General features: G+C 36.9%; 1 protein-coding gene across 1 annotated transcript in view; it reads right to left on the minus strand.

Annotated features, from left to right (window-relative positions):
• MDGA2 (MAM domain containing glycosylphosphatidylinositol anchor 2) overlaps positions 1 to 12,078 on the minus strand; it is a 687,915-nt gene that overhangs the window by 374,845 nt on the left and 300,992 nt on the right. Inside the window, exon 2 of the mRNA XM_058666386.1 lies at positions 9,854 to 9,993. Coding sequence (XP_058522369.1) covers positions 9,854 to 9,993 — 140 coding nt within the window. The remainder of the gene's footprint in view (positions 1 to 9,853; positions 9,994 to 12,078) is intronic.

Below are 12,078 nucleotides of genomic sequence, written 5' to 3' on the forward strand. Positions count from 1 at the left end.
GTTTACTAGATTCAATCCGACCCTTATGGTTTTCCACTCCATAGTGGACAAGATAATCTTTAGGTTCTTCAGTTAAGCTCTTTGCTCTTTGGTTTGGTTTCTATTTAGCTTGCCAACAGGGAGAGTGGTCCTGTTAGACAAGACAAATGCCCAAACCATTTCCCATGGAAACTTTTAAAATAAGCACTTCTACTATAATTTAGCTTTATTTGTAGCTCGCCCACACATAGTTAAAGGCAGAACAATCTGCTGTAATCTACAGTTGCATTTTTCTTTATAAATACTGAAATCTGGCTTTTGAATTCTTTGCATGTATCTCAGCTTTTCTGAATCTGTAAAATGTAAACTCATCCCCAATCTGCTTTCATTATACTAACAAAACCAGGTTTATGAACCTGCATAATGCACATTCAAATCTGGAGTGGCCTTATTTACCAGAGCAAATGGTGCTTTGTGAATAACTGCTTCAAAAGCAAGCCAACATTCCCCAGGTGGGATCTCTTTTCAGCCGCCATGAGCGCTGGTAGTGGCCCAGTTTATACACAAACCTATTTTCTGACACACTCCCTTGCTGTGTTCTGGATCACAGGGAAAAAGAAACCGCTGCAGAATCTATTTCACAGGCGCTTGCTGGCTTCAACCAATGGGAGGCGCTGGCGCCATTACTGAGCAACAGAAGATGAGAAAACATCACGTATTTCTCCCATTCTCATTTATTTCCTGCTCCTACCACAACTCACTTCCTATATTAAATTCAAGCAAATTAAAACCCAGAATTCATGTAATAAAAATGGTTTCTATTTTCATTGTCAAACCCCCAACTGAAAACCACACAATATAAGAACTCATTAGCAACTGTAATTATCTGTTCAAAAAGTATTATCATGGACACATTCACAAAAATTCATAATGAAATTATGTAAAGCATTGAAAGTGTTGATTTGCACTTTCCACTTGGGTCAATTGAACTAAGCATTCACCTTGAGCTTCCACAAGTCAGGAATGTGGCTTGGCCTGGTGACTAAAGGGTAGTTAATCAAAATTTCAAACACACAAATGGTTATGAGGACAGGAGCAGACTCAGTTTAAGTATGTATCTAATAGAAGATTAAATGTAGTTTCAATCTTAATCCATGAACATATCCTATCCCATCAAGAAGTAAAAGATGTGTAACCATGTTCAGACTCATAAGCATAATTTACAGATATACTGCATAATGTATATCACAATATTTAAAAACTGGCTAATTGCGTTAGTATATACATCAATCCAAATACTCATCCAGATATGTCAATAAGAAGCATATTCTCCTCGACATGAGCTTCAATAGGCTATGGATTACCCATCCTGTTTCCTGTCTAGTCTCTGTGCCTACAAATGAATTATTAGAAACTATGGGACTTTATGTTAATGTCAAACAACAGAGGCCATGTCACTCCAAAGACTTCTAGAAAAATGAACCATGGCTGGTTGTAGAGACAAGCTGAACATTCCACAAGACACACATTTTATAACTTTTCTGCATTCCATGATTTTTTTCACTAACTGAGGAAAATCAGATTGCCATCGCAACAGTAGTATTGTGATAAGATTTTGATTTTGTAATTGGACATAAGCACAACTTCTCAGCAGTGAGTTTCTAGGGTTTTGTCTTATACTTTGTGAATATGATCTACATATTTCATGCTTATTTCTGGACTTTAAAAATGTATGCTATTGTCCAAAGTGATGCGAAGAGTTCACATTTTGAACTTTCTCTGTACTACCAGATTAGTATTATTGAATCCCATTCTTCTGAGTGTTTTTACTTCCTGCTACAGAGCAAAATTTGAGGACATGAAGTTTTCTTGACCACCAAGAAAGCATTTAATGTACTCCTATGAACACTGAGCAATGCAGATTCCATCAGGGATTCCTGGACACCTGTGTGTGTCTGGAAACTTCCTTAAGCGCTGAACTGTTACAGGTATAATGCATTGGCAAAGGAAAATAATAATCTTCTGTTTTTAGAAAGCAACAGTTAATTAAAATACAAGAGAACTAACTGGTAATGAATGCCTAATCCATTCAGAAAGCTACTGTAACTATTTACAAATGCCATTTTTCTGTTTAGGTTCCCATTCATTCCATCCTTGAAAACAGGATACCTATACGGCCAGAGCTATGGCTCAACTTGCTGATCTTGCACCTTCAGGAGCTGGTGTTCCATATAGGTACTGGTCCCTGTCCTGGTTGCTCCACTTCCCATCCACCTCCCTGCTTGTGGCCTGGGAAAGCAGCCGAGGACAGCCAAAAGCCTTGGGACTCTGCATCAGTATGGGAGACCCGAAAGAAGTCCCTGGCTCTTGGCATCAAATAGGCTTGGCTCCAGTCATTGTGGCCATTTAGCAAGTGAATAAAGATGGAGAATCTTTCTCCCTCTCTCTATCTCTGTAAATCTGCCTTTGAATAAAAATAAATCTAAAAAAAAAGACACTTGGTAAGATAGAGGATGGTCTGAAAAGCAGCTCCAAGTAAGGATGGTATCTTAAATTATGGCAAGTACATACTCTAGGGGAAGGCAAAGGGAGGGTAAGGGACAGGCTTTACAACACAGGAGCGGGTAACTTACTGAGAGAAGGCAAATTATTCAACAATAAATGATTATCCTATCATAATCTAAAATTTTAAGTCGTGACTTGTATGACTTATTTTCATGCTTGAATAAGCTCTTTTTTGACTATTATTAATATCATTGTACACATGAGAATAACAAGTGAAAGGAAGTTTAAGTTTAAACTGGAAATCATGCAGTTAGATTCCAAAAGCTGAAATCTCATTCATTCCCCGAGCAGCACTCCTTGATGGACTACAACAGGAAAACAGGTAGAATATCACATAGGAGCAGCAATTAATAAGCTCTAAAATGCTTTTTTAAAGATAAAATGGTACAAACTAGTCTAACAGGTCAAAAATATAAAACTAATATTTAACATATTTTGTTCATTATTATTTACATGCAGGCATGTTAAGAAAGAAAAACCCTGTTTACAGTGTACAACATGGTATTTTGACCCATACATCCGCTGTAAAATGTTTACAGAGGAAAGATCATATTCCTCAACCTCACGCATCTATCATTTTTGTGAGAATTTCTAAGACCTAGTCTCTTAGGAATTTTCAATATGTTATTAATTATATTCAAGAGAGGGTGGGCAGCCAAAGTTGAAACTAAGTAAAGACCAGAGAAAGCTCCCCTCCCAAGTCCCAAAGGGAGTTTACTGTTCTGTTTCTGAGGTCTGCTCAGGGCTCCTGGCTGTTGTTCCAATGACATTAGATCCTGTGAGGAAGGATCTGGGTTTCTTACATCCCGTGTGGGAGATCCGAAAGGGAGTGAATGACCTCAGAGTTCTTGGCCTACGAGGGCACTCCAATTCCCCATGGTCTCCTTGGCAGTTGCGATAAAGCCCTTGGTGCCCGTACTGATAGTCCTTGGTGAGGATCCGGGAGTCTCCAGGGTTGGGATACAAGCCTCCTCCTGTCCTCCTGCTCCACTCTGGGGTTCCCCTCTGCTCTGTGCATATGACCTCCTGTTAAGAGGCTGTCAGGATTGATCTTTGATTCCACTGTATGTCTTTATAATTTTTGCTAACTTCTAATGTAGATTCGAGTCTGCTGTCTATAAGTTGCCTGTTATATTCTTGATAGGTTATACTAACACGTTCCTCACACACTCTAAGAAGGTGGAAAATTTCTCTGCTCTCCCAAAAAATTAGATTAGATAGACAGAGACCAATAAGGAAAGCTTAGAACAGACAGGAAACAGTCAGCTTGGACTCACATAGACCTTACTAGGTAGAAAACAAAGATTAGTTACTACTCAGTAAGGTATTGAAGATTTCTCTGCACACCCCTCCTAAAACTGTTCTGCACCTCAACTGTTGACATATACCTTGTTAAAGTTATAAGCCAGTTTGAACTATCCTAAAATTCACCAAGTTCAGTAAAAATCATGCTTCAATAGTATAAGGTGCTAAATATAAAAAATGAAAATAGACATGAGACAGCTGAATAGTACCCTACAACCATTTTAAAGTGTATAGCAGCTGGTTGTGTATAAACTAAAATTGAAATGGCAATGAAGTAGTCACAGGATGTAGTTAAGAACTTGCATTTTCTAACTTATGAGTCATTCAATACCATGTCAATTTACTCTATGATGCTGTAAATTGTTGCTGAGGGTATGTTGTGGCTTTTCATTGGAGGGATGATATTCTGCCAGCTCTACTTTCAGACCAGGAATGGTCTCCCAAGAAAACTGTTGAATTTATCTGGACAATAAGAGGCTGGATTCTATGCATGGTATATGCACGCTATGAAGGAATCATGACTGGTTATGAACTGTCATACTGCAACAATGTGGCAGAATCCAACATGGGGGGAACACATGGGGTGGGGTTGGGGGAATCCCAGAGCCTATGAAACTGTGTCATAAAATAAAAAAAAAAGAATTCAAGTATCTGAACTTGAAGAGAATAAAGTCTTGCTGTATTATACCACCTGACATGTGGTACTTCCTGACAGCAAAACTACAAAACCAATACAATATACAAGCATGGCTTAGTTACTCAGACAATTTTGGAATTAGAAAACCAGCTAGTCTAGAAGCAAGAGTTAACAAATGTATAATTTATATAGCCCATAAAATGTATTACATTCACTCTCTAACACATAAAAGAGTTCTAGGCTACTTCTGAAAACTCTTTTCAAAATGGTTTTTAAGTCTGACTGGGATATGCCACCTTCTGTAACTCTGTCTTTGAAGTAAAATAAATCTCTATAAAGCAACCTGGTTCCATATTTTATCAAGTTCAAGATCTATTAACCAACACTGGTCATATGGCCAAGGCCAAATTCGACAGACAGGGAGAAAAAACAATCAATGACTGTATTGAACGAAATGTAGTGTATGATAAGGATAATAACACTCAGAATCATTAATATTATAGAAGGAAATATTATTTTGTATTAAAATTAAATGTGATGATAATTTTCAAAGTATTGATGGTTTACCATGTATAAATTCACATATTTTTCTTATTAAATACACTGACGTATTTTTGCAAAAGTCTTTGAAATGCATCATAAATCTTTTTTTCTAAGCATGAAGACTTTCCATGGAATGCTACAAAAAGAAAATTTTGAGAACAGCTCCTTAGATGTCCTCAGGAGCAAAGTAAATGCATTCAAGAAGATGTCAACTAGACAATGAAACAGTCCAATAGGTAATACTGATGTTCTAGGAGTAAAAATTTCTAGCAATCTGGGGCAATATTAAATTTTAACACAAAAGGGATTAGCTAATCCTATATAAAAATCAATGGGAATGTGGCTGATTGGCCTCGCAGTTAAATGACTATGTACCTGCCACCTATGGGGAAAGCTTCAGTTGAGTCACTGGCTCCCACATTTAGGGAAGGCACCTGTGGACAGATTTCCTTCTCTTTCTCTGCTGGTCCGGATTTCTCACTCTTTCTCTCCCTCTGTCTTTCTGGCTCTAGGTTAAACAAAGCAACAAACAAACAAAACACCGATTCTATAAAAAGAAGGCATTAATTCTCAGAAATATTATAAATGACGTGTCCTAAACACAGTGTTCTAAGTGTATTGCTTCAGTAACCACAAGCTGAGTCAAGGTGTACATCACATGTGGTTAGGACGACTGCTTCCGTGGGGAGAATATTACCAAAATAGTCAGAAACGGAATTCTAGAGAAATACATTTTTGGATTCTATTGTACATTCCCACTATTTACTGCTTTACCAGATAGACCCAATCAAGAAACATTTATTATGGACAGGAAACCTCAATTATACTGATTTTTACAAACTCTGAGGAGGAATCCTTGTATAGAACATCAGAACTCAATTTTGCCTCTATGAACTGAATATAAATGTAAAAATCCAGTGTATCCATATGCATGCCTCTCTATAAAATATCAGCAAAGAACAATATTGCAAAGAGCTGGCCGTCTGAGCGCTGACCATGGCAAGATGATGATTTCTGGTTAAAACACCCATAACTGCAACAAACTTTACTATCAACAACATATTTATGTAGTCATTAAAATGACTGAGTACAAATTCAAATACAACTGAAAAATGGCAAACACTTATGAGTGCAAAGTATAATAAACCAGACCATCTAAATGGTTCTTGTTTTAGATATTAATAACTATTTTTATACAACGGTTTAATATTTTCATTATTTTTAATGATAGCACACACTTTTCAAACACAATCTCAACCACTCAACATAAAAACACATGAAATTAAAGTTGCTCGGGTTGATGTGTACTTTTTCTCTGTTGTTGAAAGATAAAGGAAAGGTCAATATTATTTCAATCTTTGAAACGTGCATTTCCATACTTGTTATTAAAGCAAATTCAAAAACTGCTACTTTTACTTGTTACAATAATCCTTTCTGCCTCTTTGAAGAGGCTAAAATACTTGAAATGCCCTATTGAGAATTTCTCTTTTAAAACTCTCGTGTTGGGGTCGGCTCAAGGGCTCAACTGGCTAACCCTCATTTTGTATTTGCCAGGATCCAATATGGGCGCCGGTTCATGTACTGGATACCCTACTTCCCATCCAGCTCCCTGCTTTTGGCCTGGGAAAACAGTAGAGGATGGCTCTAAGCCTTGGGACCCTGCACCCATGTGGGAGACCTGGAATAATCTCCTCCTTCAGATCAGCTCAGCTTTGACCACTGGCGAGGGAACCATAGGATGGCAGATCTTTGTCTACTCTGTCTGCCTTTCTGTAAACCTTTCTTTCTATGAGACATTTTAAGTCGCTCGTGTTTTCTAGCACAGGTTTTACTGCAAAAATGACCTTACTGCAAAAATAATGCAGTGTAATTAAAAATCCAACATTTATTTAGGTGGAAAACAAGAAAAAGGTCTTCTTCCAATTCATAGGGGACATTAAAATATTTTACATCAATCATGGCAACATGGAAAAACAACTAAAAAAGAATGATATCAAAAACAGTATAAAGCCATCGGAGTTAAAATAAAGGTGATGGAGAAAACACATGCAGTGTCTCTGATACAATACAAAGGAGATATGGCTAAAGCATGAACAAAGCATAGGAACCAAAAAACATAAAGCTTGAAAAATTAACTTCTAACAAAGCATAAAAAAGTCCATGAGCAAAAAAAAAAAAAAAAAAAAACAATTTAAGAAGTAAAATCTACACAATGTTGGGCAGCAATTAAATGTTATGTATTATCTAACACCCCCACCAGTCTGCAAGAACAGACGCACCGAGCCAGTAAGAAACGTAGGAGCAAGGATGAACAAACGGCTGACAAACGTAGCAGAAATGTCTCGGATTGACCAGTAATTTAAAAAGTGCAAACTTAAACTGCATTTGAGTATAATTTATGTCTTCACACATAATATGGTTGTATGTGCACTTATCTGCATGTTTATTAATAAATTCAAAATCTAAATTTCCCTCTCAAAATTATTTCTATATAGAAGTGTGATATCTATTATCTTTCCATTACACAGATAGGAAAATTGAGGTAGAGAGAGTAGCGATTAAGAAACTTTCCCAAGGCTACATTACAGATCACAGAGGAGCTGGGATCATATTGAGGCAGTCTGGTCCTAGCGTCATCACTTAGCCATTAATTCCTTCCTGACCTCTCACCATTTATTTTTTTTTCCCCTTGGGTATGTCAATATCATCAGACCACAACTCATCAGCAATCAATACATTAGTTTAAAACATTTACACAGTGTCTGGGCAACTAAAAACTGAAAATATTACCTAGCTTGAATGAAAGACGCACTTCTCTCTCTCAAAACATTTCTAACTATAAACATGCTCAGATTAGATGAGTAAATAAGCCATTCCAGTTTCCTGATAAGAACCAAGAAAAATCATCCTTGGGTTCAATGGACAAAAGCATGTTCTTCACACTTGGCCAGGACGTCCAGCCCGAGCTGTTCTCTCAGCTTTCCTTACACAGTCTGTTGACAAAGTAAGGAGCCCTGGTAGATTTACCAAACTGGCAATACAAATGGAAATTGGTTCACCTACAAACATGTACATTACCTCTAAGAATGAAACAGTCATAATAAGGGGACACCATAACAGTACAGCATCATTTAGGTTAAGAACACATTGAGGCACTGGGGCTGCAACACAGCATATAAGGTCACCAGCTGCAATGCCAGCCAGCATCCCGTTTGAGCACTTGTTGAATTCCCTGTTATTCTAACTCTGATATAGCTCCCAGATCATGTCCTGCAAAAAACAGCAGAAGACGGTCCAGGCACTTGGACTCCGGCAACTCACAGAGGTCCAGGTGAAGCTCCTGGCTTCTCGCTTTGTCCCAGCCCAAATCTGTCTGTTGAAGCCACTTGAGGAACAGTGGATGGAAGATAGCATGCTCACGCTCTCTCTCCCTCCCTCTCCCTTTTTTTCTCTCTCTCCCTTTTTCTCTCTCACTGCTGCTCTTTCTCTCTCTCTCTGTAACTTAGAATAATAAATAAACAAAAACTTTTAAAATGACACATGATATACTTCCAAACATAGAACAGACTAAGGAAATATGTGTCTAATCCTTTACTTCAGAACTTACTTTGTAAGCTAAAGATCAAAGCCTGTACTCACAATTGTAAATGCTGAAAAGGAGCTTTATGGAGAAAATAAGGCAAATCTACTATTCAAGAGACATAGTGGTAGAAGGAAAAATACAAGCTCGTACGGTTAGAAAGCTAACAGAGCTAAGCAGCTGGATAGTCAAGTAAAATCTGAAGTTCAAATGGCACACATTTTGTACACTGATTGTGGGAATCAAGGGAGCTTTGATACATCTTCTCTTCATGTAAACTGCCTCTTCTATAACTCCTGATGTTTTCATCAATATATATTTGGACACTCTTAACGCAAGTTTAGCTTTATGCAAAACAGCTTTATGTATTATGGGAATACATAAGCAATTAATCATCACATAAAAATCACTGCAACCAATAAAGAAAACAGGATTTCATGGCCCCTCCAGTTTCGATACCAACTTCTAATTCTATAATACTTATTATTAATATGTCCACAAATACAAAAATAACAATCCCATTGTCACTAAAGTTTGAGCAATTGTTCTCCAGAGATAGTTCTATTATTTTTAACTGCAAAGTTCTAAGATTTCTTTCACCCGACTCCACTGTTTTCCGTATAAATCTCAGAACAAAATCCATATTAACTCCATTATGTTTATGCTATTTTAACAATATTATTTATATCCTTGTACATCTTCATTGGGAATTATTTTCTATAAAATTATAGGTGGAATTTTGATCTGGATTTCATTAAGACACCTATTTTTTAATCTTGATTTCCATTTCCACCATTAAGCAAGTTTTAAAAAGTCAGTGGTGATGAATCTGAAAGTCTGAATAGACGTAGCCTCTTCAAATGTGTTTCGCATTGTCTGCCATGAATATTCTGATTAGGAGCAAGTACATGTGATCTCAGGCATCACACTCCTGAAAACAAAAACTTCCTTAGCTGTGATTATGTCATAATGAAATCATACTACACATTCTAAAATAAACTCATTGCCATTTGGATTGTTATCTTACTGAGATATTTTTACACTTGTGTTTTAACAGCTTCCTAAGCAGTGTCTTCTACATTTCTCACAACACCATAACAAAATCTTTTCTCATCTTAAGCACATGGCTATCTTAAGTTTGAAAGTTAAGCAATCACCAACTCCTTTCCTGCACTGGACATACAGTAACTCTTGTGTAAATCACACACATGCAAGCACACACAGCATCACAGTTCGGGACTCACCTGTGGACGTGGGTGTCCTGTGACAAGACAGGTCAGCTCCAGGGTTTCTCCTTCCCGGATGGTGTACACTCTTTCAGAGTATCGCTCCTCTTCTATGTTACAGGCGAGGCCCGAGTGAACAATACGAACTGTGGGGGGAGCTGCCGGGTCCAGGGAAAAAAGAAAACACAAACAAAAAAAGATAAGTCAACTGTCTTTCTAGGAACCATCCTGATTGTAAGAGCAATTTTGATTTGATTTCATCTGTCAGATCCATCGGTCTTGAAAACAGTGAGTTTCCACAGGGGATTAAAGACTGCGGGAGAGAAAGCTCCAAATTTATCTAACAGTCACCGTCACCATCACTTTCTAAAAATGGCAAAGGGGAATAGAATGCCAGAGAACCAGTGCCTCAGGAAATGACCATTTGTCACAGACCACATGATAAAATTTGATTGTTGCAATGTCAGAAGGCCCCCTTCTTAGTTGAAATCCCAGCTATAAGATAGTAAGGAATACTGTACCAAAAAAGATACTGCAAGAGAAAAGATCATTGGATAAGAGGGAATTTGAGTCAACAACAATGTCATTTGTCTTCTAATGACATGTCATGCGGTGCAGGGAAGAAGCTGAGGAATAAGGAGGTTTGTCCTTGTATTGATGGTGAGCAAAAGATAATCACTGGCTTAAACCAGTGAGACTATAAATCATTGATGCCCAAGTCTGAACTCCTCATTAAAGAGAAATTCAGTTCTCATGAAGATGTCAAAGTTTCTAAATATCATTTTCTCTTATTTCAGTGCCATGGGTCAAATAAAATTTGATTAGAATTCATTGGCTTATATATCACTGAAAACCAACTGTACATATTAAACTCTACGGATCATGAGGAATTCCCAGCCAATAAAGTGTGCTGTGTTCCAATAAAAATACTACTACCAACAATTACTAACATGAGATTCTAGATCATCCCCTCCTATGAAATCAGAAGTTTTGGTGATAATAAATCTGGGATGAAAGAACTGATTATTCTAGTTAAAGGATAGTGGAGCGGTCATATCCACATGGAAAGACTCTAATGAATTTTCTGTAAAACTCTTCAATCTAAATAGCAGTATTCTTCACAGAGGCTATGGCCACTTTAGAATTCATCTTGGTATGTTGGAATTTTCTATCAAGAATTAAAAAGACAGTGAATCTTCTAGAATCTGAAAATAAACTTGGCAACCCCATGAATTTAATAATTGGGAAGAGCATATTTTATTGTACGTCTCAATTTCAATCAGAAACTAGGAGACAGAGAACTGCAAAACAACTGCTTCTTTCTGTTTCTTTCACAGTACCTGAGTCCACTCCGACTCCTAATCCTTGCATTTCTCAACACTGCTGCTAAACTCCATCAGACAGTGATGTACAGAATCTGGCAATGTTAGTAGAAGACTGAAGAGAATTTCTAGCAAAATACTTCTTACATTTTAAACAAACAAAACAACCCCAGAAAGTTGCTAAAACACAGATTTCTACATCAACTGTTGAGAGTCTCTGGAATCTTCCTTGTTACCAAACACCCCAGGTGACTACAATTATTAGGCTAATTGGACTAAATTATTAGAAATATTTTTGGGGTCTTATAAATACTTGTGGACTAAAGAAAGATAGGCCAAAGGGAAAAAAATCTCCTTTCTCCTTTAACTTTTTAAAATAAGAAAACTTTATGCTATTCATCATTTCATTGGCTTGAAAAATTAAATGATGCTTAAACAAATCAAATATTTGGTTTGCTCTATAAAAACAAATCCATCAAAATCTGTCTCTCATGCTTTGGCACTCTGTCTAGACATCATAATAATCGGCTTAGTTCTATGACATTAGAGGTTCTTATTTTTACTCTTTGGCTGCTCTGATGCTTCATATGGAGTTTCCCACAAATCATTTCTGACAGTCATCAAATTTAGGCTTCAATTTTAATAAGGCAATTAGCAAGAAGTTTATTTTTAGACATCTAGCATAATTGTAAATATATTAATGCTCAAACACTAATCAAAATTAATAAATGCTTGCAAAACAAAAATGGAAAAATTTAAATAGAAAATACTTTTCTTAAAATATGTTTCTGAGCCAAATTTAACTTAGTGATAGCTCACATGTTTATTAATAGATTTAATTATACAGGGACATAATATCTCTCCCAGATTAGTTTACACTTGTTTCTTTTATTTTAGTTTGAAAGCAGTGCATGGTATTGT

The sequence above is a fragment of the Ochotona princeps genome, chromosome 6 (genome assembly GCF_030435755.1).
Source record: "Ochotona princeps isolate mOchPri1 chromosome 6, mOchPri1.hap1, whole genome shotgun sequence".
NCBI lineage: Eukaryota > Metazoa > Chordata > Mammalia > Lagomorpha > Ochotonidae > Ochotona > Ochotona princeps.